Genomic DNA, 19,608 nt, shown 5'->3' on the forward strand with positions numbered 1-19,608 from the left:
GGTGGGCACATCCTTGCAGTGACTGCCCACGTGCACCTGGGCAGAAGAACCCAACCATTCAGTTGAGCCCGGATCGAAATATGGAACTGTCGGCAAATAATTTGCTGTTTTATCTATTAAATTTCAGGGTGGTTTGTGTTGAAGCAATAAATATTTGATGGCAGGCTCCGTGGCCTTGGAGGGGATGCATATTCTCTCCAGTTTCAATCTCCTGTCTACAAAATTGGTCCATAGAAAGCTTTCAGAATTTAACATCCAGAGGATAACATAAAATACAGGGACATGCTCCGCAGCCTGGAAAGCCCCATCAGGTCGGGGAGACAAGGGCAGCAATCAGCGAGGCACTCGTGTGGTTGCTTTCCGGGTTGGGGCTTGAGCTGTGGGCAATTAAAACCCCCACATCCTCAAGGCCCGTCATCCTGGAGCCCACTGGAAGTCCCCACCCAGGCATCCCAAATCATGGAACGTCTACAAATCTCTGGTTACAGTTCAAAGCAGTGAAAAGCCTTGCCCAGGGCCAGCCCCCTGGTCAGCATCCTTGGCCCCTCATGTGCCCTTCTAGTGAATTCCCAGACGCTCAGTCACAGCAGGAAACTCAGTCCTTTAAATTACAATAATTGTTCAAGTTTTATGTTTTAGTTTACTCTATCAAATATTTATTGCTTCAACACAAATCACCCTGAGACTTAATAGATAAAACAGCAAATTATTTGCCAACAGTTCCATATTTCGATCCGGGCTCAACTGAATGGTTGGATTCTTCTGCCCAGTTGCACGAGGGCAGTCGCTGCAAGGATGTGCCCGCCTGCTCAGGCCTGACCTGGATTACTGGTGACAAAGGAAGGGATAAGGCACAAAAGAACGAGGTGGTCAACCAGTCAATGACTGCGCACCAGACAAGGGGGACATTAACACACACAGGCCCCCCCTGGCCTCACAGACCCACTGAGGTGAGACTCTGAGAAGGACCTCACGTCACCTCTGAGGTCTCCCGCCAAAAAAAACATGACTTGAACCTAATCTCAAGGAAGCATCACACAAACTCAAGTTGAGGTACAATCTGCCCCCAAACCTGACCTCCCCCGTGCTCCTGATTTCCTGTAACCCTGTCCTTTGGCAGAAAAAGTCCAACCCCACATTGGTACCACAAACCACCTTTCAAACACCTATCCTAGGCTGCTGAAAGCTTCTAGAGACAAACCATCAACAGTGGCACCAGTCATTGCCACTGTGGCCTCGGCATGTGGTTTGGTGGTTCCCATCACCCCAGCCGACCACCACGGTGTGTGAGCCTAGCCAAGACCAGGAGAGCTTCCTGGCCGAGTTCAGCCTAAACATTAATCCAGTCTTGTGAGCTCAATTGCTTTGGCCACTGGGGTGGTTTGTTACACAGCCTAATTGTGGCCATAAGATGACTGACACAGTTTGCTTTCGGTTAATGACAGAAAAGCCAACCCAAATGAGTAAAGCAGAGAAGAAATTTATCGGCTTGCTAACAGGTTACTTCAGTCACAGCAAAGGCTTCAGGTACAGCTTGCGGTGGAGCTCACTGTCACATTGTCATCCGGCTCTCTCTGTGGCTCAGCTCAGCTCCACTTCCTATCTCGTGTTGTCCCCATTCCCAGACAGCCTTAATCCTCATGCCTGCAACATGGCTGCAGCAGCTCCAGGCCTCACAGCATCTCATCTTGTGAACTTAGCACAGAAGAAACAGAGCTCCTCTCCCTAAAAGTCCTGGGCCTGTGTCTCAGTGACTTAGAGAAATAAAGTCATGTGATCATCCCTGGGCCAATCGGTGAGACTGGAGGGGGGGATGGGTAGAATATGCTGATCAGCTTAGATCTTCCAGAGGAAGGAGGATGCCCCAAAGAAATGTGGGTTGCAGAGGTCACCACCCGCACAACCTCAGCTGCCTCCGTCAGGTCTTTCACCAGCCCTTGGCCAAGTCCTTCTCCAGCATGCTCATCTGCAAAATGAAGATCTTCATGGGACAGGCCTCCGGAGTGGTTGTGAGTGTGCTCAGAACTTGGAACAGAGCCCAGAGCATCGGGAGAGCCTCAAAAGTGTGAGCCATCACCATCATGACCACAGCCTCACCCTCCATTCCCTCATGTGGTGTGTCTGACGCAGGGTCACGCTTCCCGTCTCCGCACTCCCTCCCTCAGCCTCTGTGACTTTCTCCTCCTCCTTCCTGATGTTCCTTCCTGGGATCCTTTTATTCCATGTACCCCTTCAATAAGGGGGCTCCCCAGGACTTAATCCTGGACCCACTGCTCTGCCTACTCTTCTTGATTCTCGCCCAGGTGGTGCTGGATCAGTCTCTCCAGGGAGTCCTCCCTCCTGGGCATCCAGCCCGTGGATCCAACAGCTTGTTGGATTAGTCCTCAAGGTCAAGGTCGCCTCAAACACCATGCGACCAAATGAACTCAGCTTCCCCCCCACCCCTGCCCAGGGCTGTTCTCTCTGTTCTGTATTCTCCATCCCATTGATGACCCCTCATCTACCCATGCAACAGCTGGAAATCTGGGAGTCATCCTTGAATTCTTCCTAACAGTAGCTACCATTTATTTAGTGTCTACTGTGTGCTGGAGACTGTGTTAGATGACCACCCGGGGTCCAAATCCCAGGTCCCCACTTGCTAATCACCTGACCCTGGATGTGTTCCTCAGACTTAAGCCCTCATTTCAGCATTTGTAAAGTGGAGATGATGACTCCCACCTCAAAGCATCAAGGGGCTTAAAGGATGCATGAAAAGCAGCTAGCACAGAGCTGGGCATGCAGTAGGCACTCAGTAAATGCTGGCTATAGTGGACATTTGCAGTCGCTCTTCTCAGGATCTCTTCCTACCAGAACTTCTTAATCGTGCATTTGGGTGAGATTGACGCACACACACAAATGTGCACACTCACACATGCACACACCCAGCTCTTGGGGTAGCCCTGAATGGCTACACCAGTTGGTACACCCACTGCCTGGTCAGGGCGATTACTTTAGGGATGGACAATCCAGGTTAGTGATACAGAAGAAAAAATTGCTGGAAGCTCCTGGAAAAGAAGTTCTTCAAGAATGATGGGAAAAGAGCCCCCACCACCAGAAATAAGAGGGAGGAGTATATAGCTTCTAGCATCGGCTGCGGGTAGAGCCTCACCCAAAACCCGCAGTTAGGACTTCTCAATTATGTGAGCCCATAAATTCCCTTTGTGAGAGACACTTTGAGCTGGGTTTTCTGCTACTTATAACCAAAAGCCTTCTCACTCCTCTAAAGAAAACCTTCCTGAGTTCATGCACACTATTCTCTTGGCCCAGAACCTTCTGCCGCCATTTTGTACCTAACTCTTACTCACTCTTTCAGGCTCCACTCGTGTGTCAGGTTCTCCAGGAGGCCTTGCTGGGAAGGCCCCCACCTCTGCCTCCCCACGCCCAGGGTAGGTGCTGATCCTCTGAGCTCCCGTTATGTCTCGAATGTCTCCAGTACGGCCCTTTCCACATGGTTTTAGGATGGTCTGCTTTTGTGTTTGTCTCCCACACTTGGGAGCAAACAGTTCCTGACACAACTCAACAGCTATTTATGGAATGGATGCTGCTAGTAAGTAGAGGCACTGAGATTTGAACCCAGGACCGTCTCCTATGCTGTCCAATAACCCCCACTTCCCAGATACCCTGCTCCCTGAATGTCCCACTCTGCCTGGCTTCTATCGCATACAACCTACCTGCCCACCTGAGGACAGTAGGTATTCTATGACCCAAACTTCCTCTTCTGTAGGGCCTTGCCCACAGGATTAGCTGCCCTCCCACCCCAGCTCAGTTACTGGCCCAGCCTGGCCAAGACTTGCCACTTCTGTCGAGTATCACACTGCATCAGTGCCCATGGTATAATGAGAACCTTTGGTGTGTCCTGCTGGGCAGCCTTTCTGAAGACCCAGCATGCCTCACACCAGGCCTGTTTGGATGCTCTGCCTTCTAGAAGTTCATGTGGGACAAGGCCAGGCCCTCGTCCACGTGACTGTCCATCACATAGTTAAAAATAACTCTCCATTCCCTGTTCTGCTCTGCCAGTCGGTCCACTGCTATCCAGTAATGGGACTTGTAGACTGTTTACCATTTGGTTCTACAAATAGTGGCCAGGGTCTGGGGTGCAGGTTGGTGGTGGGAAGAACACACAACATTCTTGAGATTTATAGGAGGCAGAGAACTTCCTGACTCAGCCAGTCCAGCCCATTGTGACGTCCTGGGGCAGGGGCTCCGAAGGGGGGCACTCAGTTCTTCTATAAAGCTCTCGAAGGGTCCCCTTGATCACCAGCATTTAAAGCAATCTGATGAGGATGCTTAGAAGCAATTTTGTTTTTGCAAATTAAATTCATCTCTCAGGAAGCCCCCAGGCTAATGCAGTTAGGCGTTTGACCCCACCCTATGAATTAGTCGTTTTTGTCTGACACCCTCAGTCCTCCTCCCCCCCCCCCCGCCCCGTATCCACGCCACTTCTTGTCACTACTCACTTTTCAGCTCAACCCCGCACTCACTCACTCACTCACTGCACACCGTGATGGGCCTCAGGGAAGATACAGAAATGAAGACACATTTTCTGCCCTCTAGGAGCTCAAAATCGATTGTGAGTAACTGATTGCGGGTTTCTCGACCTCAGCACTAGTGACAACGTGGCCAGATAATTCTGCGTTGGGGGGCTGTCCTGTGCATTGCAGGGTGTTAGCAGCATCCCTGACCCCTACTCATTAGGTGAATCCCCTCCCCCAAGCGTGACAACCAAACATGTCCCCAGATATTGTTAAATGTCCCCCCGGGGGGAAAAAATCACTCTTGCGGTTAAGGACCACTACAGTAGGAGTATACAACTATTGAGCACCTACTGTATACATGCCAGGCACTTTGCATACATTACTTCATGTAATATAAATGGTATTTGGGGGGGATTCTTCCCCCTTACCAGCCTGCAAGATTGTGGGGGTGGGGAGGCTAGGATTTGGGGAGATTAAGGATATAAGTAAATTGCTCAAAGGCAGACAGCTTCCGGTGGGAGTTGGGACCAGGGCCTCCGCCACCCCTTCTCACGGTGCTGTGCTGCCTCCTAGTGGGAGAGCCAGGAACGGCCACAACCAGCAGTGCAGGCCTGCCTTCTCTTCTTCCCTCTCCTCCAACTGGACGTCAGGTGGGATTTGAGGCAGCGTGTCCAAGTACACCCCACAAAAATGGAAAGATGTATATAGCTAATTAGACTCACAGAAAATTACAAAGAAAAAAGAAAACCAAGACTAGGAAAAATGCAAAATGATGAAGGCAATGCTAGGGGAACGTGCAAGTGTTGAAGGCGTGCAGGGCAAAGGGGTACGTGTTCTTCTTCTCCCCTTTTGCAGTCGAGGAGCTCTGAAGGTTCCAGAGCTCACACAGGAGGTGGCGGAGCTTGGAGGATGAACACCTCTGGAACATCTGCTGCCTACACAGCCGGGCTGGGCATGTCTTCCTCACCTGTGTGTCCCCAGCACTCTCTGCCCAGGCCCGGCAGCTCTCACCAAATCCGCTGAACTGTCCCAACACGGTGTGCACGTAACAACTCACCCTTCCTCGGAGCTGCTGTCTCCCAGACCCCACTCGCACTAATAGATGTTGATATCCACCCCCTGGCACATCCCCAGTGGGGCCCCAAAGACCCCTGCGCTCTGCCACCTTCCTTAGGGTTCATCTGTCCCCCTTCCGAGTCACCGAGCATGGAGGCCCACTGCTCTGCATCAACGCGAGGCTTTGCCAGCCGGTGTCATCAACACCCTTAGAAGTTACCAAGCACAGCCCAGGATGGTGCCGGGTTTTGCCTCAGTGATCTGGTAAGAGGGGCCTCAGGTCTGCTTGTGGCTGCCTGCCCTTCCAGCTGGGTAGATGTTTCCTCCCCTGCCCATCTGATATGAGAAGGTGGTGAGAATGGCTTTCCCATTAGGGAGCCATGTCTAGAGAGGATTCCTCCATTCTCTAGTCTGTGCCGGGCTGTGGGATTGCAGAGACGCCTGGGGGAGGAGAGGCTCTTCTGCCGATCAGTGAGCACGAGGACATCGGGGGGTCAAGTTCTAAGACTCAAAGGACCAAGAGCATGCACAAACATTACAACTCATCCTCTAAACTGCACTCAGGGTCATCCCAAGCTCTGTGCATCCTCTGGAATGTATCTTGTCTTAATTACTGTGTTGCCATACACCCCAGACTCTGACCTGGAAATGCAGACGTGCCTTGCTCTCCCTCTTCTCCCTTTCCCTGGCCAATCTATCCTTTAAGGTAGGGTCACTGCCAGCCCATGCAGGCTTCTGTGCAAATTGAGAAAGGCATCCCTTCGCCCAAGATGTTTTATTTCCACCTATTGGAAAATTGCCGTAATGTACTGATTTCATTAGAACAAGACAATTCACTGTCTTCTGCCAAAGAAATGTCATAGGAAACATACAACTCCACAAGGTCTATGATGTGAAAGGTGCCCCTTGGATGTGGTGCCCTTGTGCAGTGTGTAACATGAACCACCACACCCAGCAGCCCTGCCTGTACCTTATAGATCTGATCCAAACACCACCTGCTCCCAGCTTTAAAATAGTCTATGGTTCCCCATCACCTACAGTAGCAAGTCAAAGTTCTTGATGTAGCTCCAGGGAGTCTTGCTATCTTTTCATCTTCCTCGTCCCACCTCCTTGGACTGGGGTAGAAAACTTACTGAAATTCACCTACAGGCTCAGCAGCACTATTCATGACATGGCTTGGTTTGAAGAGGTGAGCTGGGCCAATCAGAGGAAGCAGGTTGGAAAGGGGGCAAATGACACAGGTGCAGAGAGAAGCAGCCATGAGATCAGCCTCCAGTACCTGGCTCTGGTCATCCTTAGGACAAACCCAACCTGAGTTGGTTTCAGTGGAGCTCTCACCCCCCAACAACTCAAAGAAGCCCTATCAGAGCTGTGACTTGGAAGAGGTCACACTGACCCAGCAGTCAGCAAATTTGAAGTATCATGAAAATGGGGTCCTTAAATACACACAGGAATTTAGTATATGATATAGATGACACCGGGGGAAGGAAAGATTATTTCATAAATATCTGACAGCCATTGAGAAGAAAGACTACAATCCCTACCTCACTCCTTATACCAGAGTGAATTCCAGATGAATACACCAAAGTTATAAATGTTTTAAGAAGTATGATTTGGCCAGTGTCTTCTCTCTCTGGGTGTCTGTACAGGTGTGTGTGTGTGTGTGTGTGTGTGTGTGTGTATGCGCACATGTGTGCATGCACCCTGGGACCAGCACGGAGGGGCTGAACTGGATAAACTCTCAAGTGTCTAACAGCTGTGACCCTCACGAGGCCTCAGGTCTTAGCAGACTCAGCAGACCACAGGAGCCCAATGGGTAATGTAATGTAAATGAGGGAGCACCAGTGGATGAGACAATAGGGCATGGTGGGGATTGGGGTGAACTGGGGAGCTCAAACTCTGTCCAAAGGTGGTGGCTGCTCCTTAGCATAAGTGGGGAACCCAGTGCTGCCAGATCATTGAATATTTGAGCAAACCTGGAAAGCTTTTATAATTTTCTGGGTCTTGCAAAGCTCTTTGTGGAGTGAAGAGAACAGTTCTTGGTCCAGTCCAGCATGGAGGCCTCCAGTTTACCCCTAGAGGAGGTGGAGGCTATAATCAGCCTGAGTGGAGCTGCCTCATCTGTAAAGTGGGTCCCCTGCTATCCAGCCCTCGCAGGACCGTAGTAGGGATCAGTGGGTATAAATAAAGGACGGAAAGGGACATTGACGGACATTCACTGAGTGACTGCTCTGGGCAGGGCACTGTACTCACAGAGGGGGCACACGTGGGCAGAGGTAGAGCCCCTGCTCATCTGCCAGCCCTGAGCCCCGCTCCTGCACCTGCCAGAGGGAGGGTATTCAGTGAATGAGCTCACATTCCCCGTGCCCTGTTCGGCACCACCTGGCACAACGTGGGCAGCAAAGCATTCACAGGCTAATGGGGGAACCTCACTCCTGTCCAGGGATATCAGGTTTTAGTCTGGTGAATACAGGATCGATGACCTCAGATGACAGCAAACTCCATTAGGAGGGAGGTGCTCACTCTGAGAGTGATTTCCAGGTACCTGGCCAGCTCACATCCCGGAGTTTGCTGATCCGGTTACAGCCAACTCCTCCATTACTCCATCACCCCAGGTAAAAGGGTCTCAATTTTATAAGGCATCCTGCTGGGCAGAGTAAAGGGCATGAGACTCGTCAGACCCTGGTCGCAGGGACTCACCTTCTCTGCCTTTTGTCGGGAAGCCTGGGGCTTTCCCTCCCCCTGCCCCCTGGGTGAGCAGCATCTGTGACTTCGCTCCAGTGAAGTGACTTCACTCACCGTCTCTGGGGCTTTTAACTCCTCTGCCTGGACTGGCTCCTCTCCTCCCCTCCTCAGGCTGGAACACGTACCAGCCCACCGCCACCCCACCCTGCCCACTTTTCCTCCCTCCAACTGGCCTCTCCTTTCACCCTTTCTCCTCCCAGCAAAGTCACTGTCTCCCTTTCCACCTTCCCATGTACTCTTTCACCCCTGGGCTCTCACTGAAGTGAGAGAGTCTGGGACCAGCCCCTAACTGGGCAAGGCTGGTCTCAGACTGGCTGGAGCACCGGCCTCTGTGGCCACACCCTCCTCTCCCCAAGCCTCCAGGACACCCCGTCTTCTGCAGTGTCTTCTGCTTCCTCGGCCTTAGACATCAGTGTCCCCAGATCTCCCCTTCCGTGTCCTCTTCTCCACCCTTGCCCCGAGTGACTTCATCTATCCCAGGGGACCCTTCAATCCCCAGAGCGGAGTTCAGATCCTAGTCCTGCCGCTTATGGCTCTTCGAGGTCCTGCCTCCTTGGATGGATGTAACAGGGGCAGTGACAGTCTTATCCCCACATGGCTGTGATGAGGGTCAGGCGACTGTATGTGCAAGTGTCAACACACAAAGAGCCATGTTCACTCCTACTGTCTGCTGATGGCTTTCAAGGGGCGCCACAGTGGCCTGGGGACCGATCTCCTGCAGGTCTCAGCCCATCAGTCTAGTCCCTCTAAAGGGACCAAGAATCTCTTTCCCAGACGGAGTTTGAGCCTAGCTCGAACTTCCCTCTTGCTGTTGGCTCAGGGTCAGAGTCCTGGCTGTGGCCTGCTAGGCCCTGCCTTCCTCCCAGTCTCATCTCGGGCCTCTCCTTCCTGAGTTCTCCGGCTCTCATTCTTTGAACTCTGCAATGGGCAGAGACCCCATCCTCTGCCGGGACCACTCCTGCCCCCGTACCATCACCTGAACTCCCTAAGGCCTCAGCCATAGTTTTATTTCTCATTACAGATATACCCTTAATACATACACCGATATACACTGCTTCACTCTCCCTCTATCTTAGTTAGCATGAGTGGATTTCAAGGTCAGATTGCTTAGGTACTTTAATTAATCCCCATTTAAACCAAGACTCAGAGCTGTTCAGAAACTTGCTGAAGGTCCCCCAGCTGTCAGATAGCAGAGCTGGGATTCAAACCCGTGACTGACTGCAGACTAAGGGCGCCAGCATAACAGCCCAGAGCACACCTTGTGGACTATCACCTCGTCCCCGGGAAACCTTGGTATGCTCGCCGTCCAGCTTTGGGTCTCATCCCTTCGCCTCCCTATCCAGCTGGTGCCCACGCAACCCTGCTTCTGCACTGGCGAAGGCTCCTCTCCGAGCGACTGTCTGTGCACCTGTCTGCCCCCCTCTCAACCCTGGCTCTCTTGAGGACAGGAACTGTGTGTTTTCCTCTACATTCCCCACTCTAGTCCTGGCTCACGCTAGGTGCTCACTACATGCTGAACGACAGACTGCTTGGGAGCAACAGTGTTAATCCTCATGGCTCATTATTTTTGTTCATTTCGTTCCAGTATCCTGCCTTCACCCTCTGGGGCCCAGACCCCTGACCACTGAGGCTTTCCAGGGCCAGAAGGCCATAGCTTGAGACTTCCCCGAGTTCCTGCCCTGGAACTGGTGTCCTGCGTTTTCAAAGTCTGTTTGTGAGCCAATATTCCCATGTCCCTATCCACACACGAGAAAGAGAGAGAGAGAGAGAGACCTCATAATAACACAAGTCTCTGCTTACTGTGCGTTCACCAGGTGTCAGGCTCCCGATGACCCCTTGCATGCCCTCTCACATTTAATCCTCAACAGCCCAAGGAGGCAGTTCCTTTAACTCCATCTCCAGCTCACAGATGAGGAAACCAAGGCACGTGAAGCTTAAATCACTTGCCCCATGCCCACCACCATCCCACTGCCTCTTTCAATTCAACTGGATTTGACTGGCCTGACTCGGGGAAATGGTCCCACTCTTCCAGGCCCTGTCTTTCTGGAAAATATTCATTCATTCATTCATTCATTCATTTGTTCACTCATTCCATAATTAAATATTTACTACTGGTGTGAGTCACCACTCTGGTGAACAAGGGCTTCCCACTCACCCTCTATCCATGACCCCAGAAGATGCCATTGCCAACGTCCAGATTATGTCAAAGCTGCAGTATCTGAGAGATCCCAGAGGGCCCCTTGTCTCATCAACCCGGCAGGGCCCTGATATTTGGGTCAGTGCTCCTTGCCAGGGGTCTCGGGCCTACAAAGGCACCATGGATACACGTGGGTCCCAGATGCCTGCCTCACTGCCCTCCCCCATTGTCATGGGAGACTGAGAGCAGGAATGAGTGCTGTGAGTCTGGAAGTAAAGAGAAGACCCAGAAGAGTCTAGGGGGAGCTGATCTGAAAGGCAGGCCCGCAGGGAACCTCTCCCCTCCTAAAAATAATATTTTATAGAGCAGGAGGGTCAGGAGGGCTATGAAAGTTCACCTGGTCTTCCAGCTGGAAATGTTACCAATTAGATTTATTTGGGTCACAAACATTTCTTTATCAAGCAAAGTAGGGCAACCCAGAAGGGTGGAAAGAACACACGTTTTGGGGTAAGACAGACATGAGTTCTACTGGGAGCTTCTCAGTTGCCTAGTTCAGTGTCAGAGAAATGGGCAAACCTCTCTCAGTCTTGGATTTCCGATCTATAAAATGGGGATAAAGATGCCTACCAAGCAGGACCGCTGGGATTAGACATAATACAATGTTTGTAAAGCATTCAGTCCCGATGTCTGACACACAAGAAGTGCTTCATAAAGGTGGCTGTAAGTGCCCAGTGCTCCCACACTGTGAGTGTGAGGGGAGAGAATTGCTGAATCTCATCCTGGTCTCCCCATGCCAAGCTGGCCCTGGGGGATCCTAGCCTAAGAGCCCCGACTCCACACCATCATCGCTCCTAAGTCTTAAGCCTCCGTCCTTGAGGCCCCCAACTGGGCCCTCCCTTTCCCGGAAGCCCTAGGGGTTCACTGCCTCTCCAGTGCTGCCAGGCTCCCTACAACACAGGGAAGTCGCCCCTTATCTAAGCGGAGACCTGAGGCCCCTGGAAAACAGCCTTCTGCTAGCAATTTGGAACACTTGGAATATGCTCCTAACTAAGCTGGTGGAGGGAGGCAGCAGGGCAGTTGCTCAGGTGGAACCCCAAAGCCACGGTGACCCTTCTCTCTCACACCCCACACAAGCAGTGGCTTTCCCTCCAAAGACTTCCAGGATCTGACCACTCCTTCCCTCCACTGCCGTCTCCCTGGTTTGAGCCCCTGTCCTGTCCCCCCCAGGGTTCTGCCACAGCTTTCTGACCAGTCTCCCTGCTTTAGCCCTTGGTGCATTCAGTCCTCCTCCAGCCAGACTGATCCTCTGGCAATGCAACTCGGGGACCCTTTGCACGAAGATGGAGCTGAAAGTGAAGACAGCTCCTGGTTCTCCTAAAGTGGAAGCCATAGCAAAGGCTTTGAAGGTCAAGAAGGCAGCACTGAATGGTGTCCACGGCCACAAGAAAAAGGGAAGATCCACATGTCACCCACGCCATGTAGGACAGCCACCCCCTCCGCCCCACCACACTCCCCTCACCCCATCCTGTCACCCAGCGGCGGTCCTCCTAGCTGGTCTCACCTCCTGTGTCAGCCCTGGCTAGAAGACAGGACCCCATCATTCCTTGCCCCGCAATAACTGAGGCAGTGCCTGGCCCATTAGAGACCCCTGATAAGGATTTGCTGCAGGAATCAATAAAGTGGCTGGGCAATTGCTCCCTAAGTGCCCACCTGCTCCTCTAGATACTTTTTAATTCTCAGACTCCCCGGCTGAGGTTAGGGAACTTGGCGGAGGGCAGTCCTTAAGCAGTGGAGCTGGAACTGGGAGCCCCCCGGGGCCGGACTCCAAACCTTGCTTGCCTGGCCTCCCTGGGCACCACGGAGATGCGGTGGGGAGGGGACTTAAGGATTCCGTAAGACATGGGTCCTGCCCTCGAATCTAGTGAGAGATACAAAAGCAAATGGATAAATTAAGTAACAGTGTCCGGCAAATAACTGGTGCCAATAAATACATTTTGTCATCGCAAGGCTTAGGAGCCCCAACGGCAGCGTGCAGACATTTCTGCGCGGCCCTAAGGAGGCTCCCTTGTCGGACACCTGATGACTTCCGGAGGGAACATTTGAGGTGGACCTTCAAGGGTAGGAGTCTGTCAGGAGCCAAAGGGCCTGGGGAGCAGGAAGAGCACGGAGGGATGAAAAAAGAAAGCGAGCTGAGAAAGCGATCTGGATTTGGAGGAGCTGTGAAAGCCAAGACGGAGGATATTATTAGTGTCAGAATCCCCCAGGTACCCCCACGGCCCCAGCCCGAGCTCGGCAGTCGGTGCTGGGGTCTCGCCTGACCCCCCGACAGACCACGAGGCCGGCAGAAGGTGGAGGCCTACCCCACACAGCGGGCTCGCGGGACTGAGCGGCCAACCCGGGCCCTCCGACCCTCCGTCCGCTCCCGCCCACCGCACCGCGGCTCTCGGGTCGAGCAGGGCCCAAACGGCCTCCGCGGGCCGGTCCTTGGTGACGTCACGCACGGAGGCGGGACGGACTCCGCCTGAGGGGGCGCGGCCCGATGAAGCTCCAGACCCCGCCCCGAGAGAGGTCGCGGCAGGGAAGAACGGAAGTCCTCCCGCCTCCGCCCGCCCCCACGCTCCCTTCAGTCCCTCCCCTCAACTCCGTGCGCAAGGTCGTGTCCCGGAAGTGAAGGGGCCATGTTGGTGGGTGACCCCGGGAGAGGTACCGGGCGAGAGGCGAATCCCGAGGAGTGGTAGCGCGCGCAGTCCGCGGGTGAGTGAGGGGAGGAGCGGGGCCAGGGGCCCGGGGCTCGCCGAGCCTCCGCTCAGGGCCGCGGCCGGCGCCCCCCAACCTGGCCACCGGGGGTCTCGCCCCAGACCGCTCTGGTTTTCCCCTGGAATGCCGCTCTGTGGCCCCGCCCCAGCCTCCGGAGGCTTCCCGGGGCCCCCGAGCCGGCCTCACCCAGCCCGGGGTCTCCCCATCCCGCCTTGGCCTCGTCCCGCAGAGTCGAGGCAGGAACTGGGAACCGACCAGGGCTCAGTCGCTCAATTGCCGAGCGACCTTGTAGTAACAGCCTTCGCGTGACAGTCGCCTCAAACCTCATAAAGCACTTTTCCTGTTGATTTCTGGATTCATCTCTCCCCGCTCCGGGGGGCCCTTGGGGCCGAGAGGAGCCCCTCTGTAGTTGAGGGAAAAAGGACAGGGACGGTGGCTTGCTCAGGCTCGCGCAGGAAGTTAGGCCAGACGCTGATGGCTAACTGACTTTGGGCCCAAAGTTCAGATCTTTTTACCAAAGACCTCCCCCATTCAGTCTCATTTTTTTATATCTGAAATAGAGGTGATCATTGCTTCCACATAGGGACGTTGTTTCTTTCCTCCAGCGTATTTTGGGGGGCCCTTACATGTGCTGGGAAAGTTTGTGGAGCACCCATGCTCTACGTGGTAAGGCCCGAGCAAATGGTAGCTATCCTTAGAGAGGCAGGCAGAGTCGGGGTCAGGAATGCAGCCCCCCTCCTTTCCAGCTGTGTGCCCGTGGGCAAGTTACTTCCCTCTGGGAGCTTCAATTTCCTCCGCTTAAAATGGGGATAATGACACTGGGTTTGTTGATAGAGTGAGATGGGACATTCTGTGGGATGTGCTTGGAACTTGAATGGTATATAGTATACACTCAGTCAGTGTTCATTGTCATTGTTCGGACCCCTGACCACCTCATGGGTTCCTCAATTTAAATGTGGTAATGGATGACAAAGCGTTTTATAAAGGACACTGTACCTGTGTAAAGGTTCATTGTTACTGAAAGGAGATGGTGGCGGCTTATGTGTAACTAAATCTAGTATTTATTGAGTACTTACAAACCAGGCTAGGCCCCGCTAGAAATAGCTAACCCTGATCGAGTGCTTAGTATGTACCAAGTACTATTCTAAACACATTTACATACGTTAACTTATTTAATTTTCATACCAACCATGTGGGCAGAATACAGTCTTAATCCTCATTTTACAGATGGAGAACTGAGGTAAGCACAGAGGTTAAGAAACTTGCCCAAGGTAATCATCATGAGTGGTGGTGCCAGGATTCAAGTATGGCTGAGAGTCCTTGCCTTCAACCACTCTAGACCACCCCTTGTGGTGAAGTTCTATTACAGATGCTTTACATGGGTTATCTCACGCAGTTCTCAAAATAACCGTAAGCGGTAGGTAGGTACTCTAACATAATATCATCTCCATTTTACAACTGAGGAAGCTGGTGCTCAGAAGGGTTAAGTACTTTGCCCAAAGTCATATGGCTGGTAAATGGCAGAGCCAAGATTGAAACCCTGGCCGGTCAACATAACCTGTATTTTCCCAGAAGAGGGGATTGAGAGGCTGGGGTCTACTCCTAGACCTGCCGCTAAGTCATAGTGTGACCTTGGTGGGTCTCTGAGACCCAGATTAAGAACTCCTGAATTTTAGATAGTCTCTATAGCCCCTTCCATCATTAATTCTGATTCTAGGCTTCTGTTTTTTCCCTTCTGCTTATAGCTTGACGCCCAGCCCCTGCCTGTCCCCCATGGCCCCATGGAGCCGAGAGGCGGTGCTCAGTCTCTACCGGGCCCTGCTGCGCCAGGGTCGAGAGCTTCGCTACACTGACCGAGACTTCTACCTTGCCTCCATACGCCGTGAGTTCCGGAAAAATCAGAAGCTAGAGGATCCTGAGGCCCGGGAGAGGCAGCTGGAAAAGGGCCTGGTCTTCCTCCACAGCAAATTGGGGGGAATTATTTAGGATCCCCTCCTTTCCCTTCTCATCCTAATTCCAAGGGAAAGAGAACAAAGGTGTCTTCCGTAGACACTCCTGCTCTTTCCCATCCCTACCTCACAGATGCAGTAAGAAACCTCAGGTAGGTAGACAATCCTATAGGTTTCTTTTTTTTTTGGATGTAGGGGACCAGGAGAGGGGAACCATAGTCACTAGAAATCAATGGAGGAAATACAGACGGTAACAGAAGTAGGTTTCCTTATTGAGAAAAAATAGGCCCTGAGTTTCAAGCCCCACCAGAACAGAATTATTATCACCATCTTATTTCATGGAACATTTTACATACGAAAATGTTAGAAAAGATAATGGTTAAAACTATTAGAGCTCAGTTCTAGGCTGGCTCATTCTCCAGTGGATTCAGTTACCTTGTGGGTCAGATCATATTCTCCAGACATAACTAGATTCTGTTACAGCACAGTCTATAAAGCAAGCATAGTGTGTAGACTGCAAAGGACCGTGTCTGGGTTCAAATCCCAGCACTGCTGCTAATAGCTGTGGGATTTAGGGCAAATCACTAGACTTTTCCAGGCCTCCATTTCCTCATTTGTAAAGTGGAGAGAACGGTACCTTCTTTGTCCAGTTATTTTGAAAATTAAATGAGACCGTGCACACACAGGATTTGGAATGGTGCTTAGTAGGTGGTGTGTTAGCTCTGTTTACTCCTGATAGCAGTGTTCTCAAGAAGTCCCGCTCTAACCTAATGAGTATATCTATTTCAGCAACTTTTCCAGAGGGTCTTCTATGGCCCTGGCATTCTGGCAGGCCTTGGGATAAAGGTGAATGATATGGTCCATCAGGGGAGTCAGTCTAATGTGGAGATCAACAGGAAGTAATCCCAGTGAAAGCAGCTCCGTACTAGAGGGCCGTATAAAGACCCTTGGAGATGGGGATGAGGACAGGATTCTGCCTGAAGTTGGGTGGTGGTAGGGGAATCATGGGTGGCTGTAGAAAAGGGGATGTTTGAGGACTGCCTCAAGTGAGAAAAGCTTGCCAGGCAGATGGGCAAGAATAAGCAAATACGGTGGTGGAAACTGTATTTGGTAGTCTGCTGTGGCTAGAATGGCAGACCTGTACAGCAAGGGCCGGAGTTGAGGCTGGGCCAAGTTGGCAAGGACACTGACTCCCCTATTGAAGAGATGGTGACATCTGAGAGGAGGGGGACAGGCACAGAAGAGGGATTGTGGCAGTGGCAGCATGGAGAAGTTGGTGAGAGATCTTAGAGGCAGCAGATCTGGCCAGACAACACGGAGCGATGGAGGGGGTAGGGTGGCTGCCCGTAAATACAGTGTGCGCCGCAGTGGGGCTTGGTGACCAGTTGGCTGAGGCTGGAGGAGGAGAAAGGAAAATGAAGACTAACTGAGGTGTAAGGCTTGCCAGCTGGGTGAGGATGCTGTTTTTGATCGAGAGGGAAAGTGGGTGGGGGGAGCGGGGAGCCTTGTGTAATGGCTTTTGGTTCGCCTCAGCCACTTAGGTTGACTGGCAGACTGGCCTTCAGCAGTGGGGGCCCAAGGGAGGGCTGATGCCCATGGGAGCCTGCCTGCACAGGGAAGGGTAATGGATCTAGAAGGGAACTAGTGAGTTACTGAGTCTTTGCGTTCTTAATCTAGTTTGACTGTGAGTTGGGTTATAAATCGCCATCACCATCTCCTCAAAAAACCAAAAATAACCCCATAGGGTTAATAGCTCGTTTGTGCAATGAACACGTACTAAGTGTCAAACACTGCTGGCCCTGGGGACATGGCAGTGAGTGTGCCGGAATGCCTCCAAGAAGTGTATGGTCTCCTGGTTAATAGAGCGGAGATGTGAGCAGGTGGGGTTGCAAGCCAATTGGGACTCCTTAAACTACTTCTCCCCAGCAGCAGGAGCTCCAGGTTCCAATCTTGGAGCTTACTGACCCCATAACCTTGGGCCATTACTTCCCCTCTGCCTCCGTTTCGTCATCTGTAAGTTGGAGAGAGCACTATGACTGACCTCGTGGTGGTGGTGGTGGTGGTGGTGGTGGTGGCGGTGTGAGGAGATGTGTCAGATGCCCAGCACGTGGTGCACACTCGGTGCACGTTCGCTGGCCTCACATGTACTCAAGCCAGACAAGTTTAAGTCCTAGGACTTTCTCAACTAAAATAAGTTGGAATTTTCATAGTTCTGTGCTGTCATCCTGGGAAGCTATTGGACCACCATGACTCATCATCCCTACTACATCAGGGTAATGAGTATTTCTATTCCCATTTTTGTATCTGGGTAGACAGGTTAAAAATTTGCCTAAAAAGTTGGTGGTGCTGAGACTCTCCATCCCCAGCCCTGCCTGCCATGTTGGTATTCCTTCTCCTCCTACTTTGTCATCTTTTTTAAAAAATATTTTAACCGGGCGCCTGGGTGGCTCAGTTGGTTAAACGACTGCCTTCGGCTCAGGTCATGATCCTGGAGTCCCTGGATCGAGTCCCGCATCGGGCTCCCTGCTCGGCAGGGAGCCTGCTTCTCCCTCTGACCCTCCCCCCTCTCATGTGCTCTCCCTCTCTCATTCTCTCTGTCTCAAATAAATAAATAAAATCTTTAAAAAAAAAAAAAAATTAAAAAAAAAAAAAAAATATTTTAACCATTTTTTAGTGTGCAGTTCAGTAGTGTTAGGACTATTCATACTGTTGTGTCACAGAGCTCCAGAACTTTTTCATCTTGCAAGATTGAAACTGTACCCATTAAACAACAGTGCTTCTCCTTGCTTGCACTGAGGAGCCAGGCTCCCCCTCCTTGCAGGGTGGATTTCTGTCTCCTAATAGGCAAGCTAGTGCAGCAGAACCTGAGTGGACAATGTGCAGTGGATAAGCAGGTTCAACTGGAACAAATTAGTTTTAGAACAAGAACTTTTAGGGGCACCTGGGTGGCTCAGTCGGTTAAGCGTCTGCCTTGGGCTCAGGTCATGATCCCAGGGTCCTGGAGTCGAGTTCTGCATCAGGCTCCTTGCTCAGTGGGGAGCCTGCTTCTCCCTCTCCCTGCCACTCCCCCTGCTTGTGCTCTCACTCTCTCTCTCTCTCTCTGACAAATAAATAAGTAAAGTCTTCAAAAAAAAAAAAAAAAGAACAAGAACTTTTATCTCCTTGTTGAAGCTCGTGGAAGCACTCTCCTCTCCCAGGTCACCAAGTCTTGACATCATCTGGTCCTTGGATGGGGGAGCACATTGCTCTAGAGGAGGAAAGGCCTTCTCTCAGGCCTACCCAACTTAATCGTTTTGGTCTCAAGCCAGAATAGCATCAATGTGCGTTTTAGAGGTCATTCTTAACTCCATCTCAGAAGGAAAAATGTAACTCAGGATAGTCTGGATTGCTGACTGCCTTCTGGAAGTTGACCTTTTGTCCTGTTGATGGAAATCATAAAAGACTTAATGATAGCCAGTATTCGTGGATTACAGTTTATAAGGTGTTCACGTATAGTATTTTTGTAGATGTTCTTTCCTCGCTACAACCTTATGATTCAGGCCATGCAGGCATAATTATCCCCTTTTCATAGCTGAGAGGTGAAGTAACTTGTGGAAGTCACCCGGCTAATAAGTCAGGGCTCAAAGACAAATACTCATCCTCAGGATTTCCGGCTCAAAAACTCAGGCTCTTTTCTATTATGCCACGTCACTGCCTCGTTCTTACCAGTCATCACATGGGCCCAGGGAGGCTTCTTCTGGTTTTTGCTTGGGGGGAGGATATCTCCTGGTCCTGCTGCATCACATGCAGGAAGTGCCTATATCCAGGGGTTCTCTTATATCAGTAAAGGTTCTTTGGTGGTTTTTAAAAAATAAAACAGTGGTCATTGTTAGGTGTGGGGAGCTGTGTAAAGTTCTCCTTTGTCCTGATTGGATTGCTCTGCCTTGGCCGAGTTTGATCTTTCTCTGTGGCCACTGGAGGGAGGGCAGTAGCGTTCTCGCCTGACCTCATCTGTAACATAGTTGAACTCTTCTCCCTGGCCTTGCTTGCTCTTTGCATATTATGAAGTGGGAACTTATTTCAGTTGGCCAAGTAGTCTCCCATTATGTCCCTAAACCTAAAGCTTCTGCTGACTGTAAGAGCCACCAAGGTTGTGAACTCTAGTTAGGGATAAATATTTTTGGACTCGACAGTGAGTCTTCCTTAATAACTCAATTGTTGGAATAAATAGAGTCAGAAATCTCTTTCTTTCTTTCTTGGGGAGGGGGAGGATAGAGGCAAGGGGATGTGAAGCCAGCAATATCCAGTTGCAGTGGTATTAGAAAGAAGGTTACTTACACTGGAAAACGCACCCAGGAATCCTGTCTCTCCTCCCATTCTGGGTGTGTTGGGACCCTGGCTGGCATACAGCTGGTTTTCCCCATGTAACTCCTGGTGAACTGGACACGGGAGGCAGGGGAGGGTAGCAGTG

General features: G+C 51.5%; 1 protein-coding gene across 1 annotated transcript; it reads left to right on the forward strand.

Moving 5' to 3' along the window:
• Positions 1 to 14,982: 14,982 nt before the first annotated feature.
• MIURF (mitochondrial elongation factor 1 upstream open reading frame) lies at positions 14,983 to 15,195 on the forward strand. The gene has a single exon (XM_078076646.1). It carries the CDS (start codon positions 14,983 to 14,985, stop codon positions 15,193 to 15,195), a length of 213 nt encoding a protein of 70 aa, XP_077932772.1.
• Positions 15,196 to 19,608: the final 4,413 nt, after the last annotated feature.

The sequence above is a fragment of the Halichoerus grypus genome, chromosome 6 (assembly GCF_964656455.1).
Source record: "Halichoerus grypus chromosome 6, mHalGry1.hap1.1, whole genome shotgun sequence".
Taxonomy (NCBI): domain Eukaryota; kingdom Metazoa; phylum Chordata; class Mammalia; order Carnivora; family Phocidae; genus Halichoerus; species Halichoerus grypus.

Bases quoted from the DNA above. Each gene is read 5' to 3' on its own strand.
- MIURF (XM_078076646.1), top strand. From the start codon at position 14,983: ATGGCCCCATGGAGCCGAGAGGCGGTGCTCAGTCTCTACCGGGCCCTG.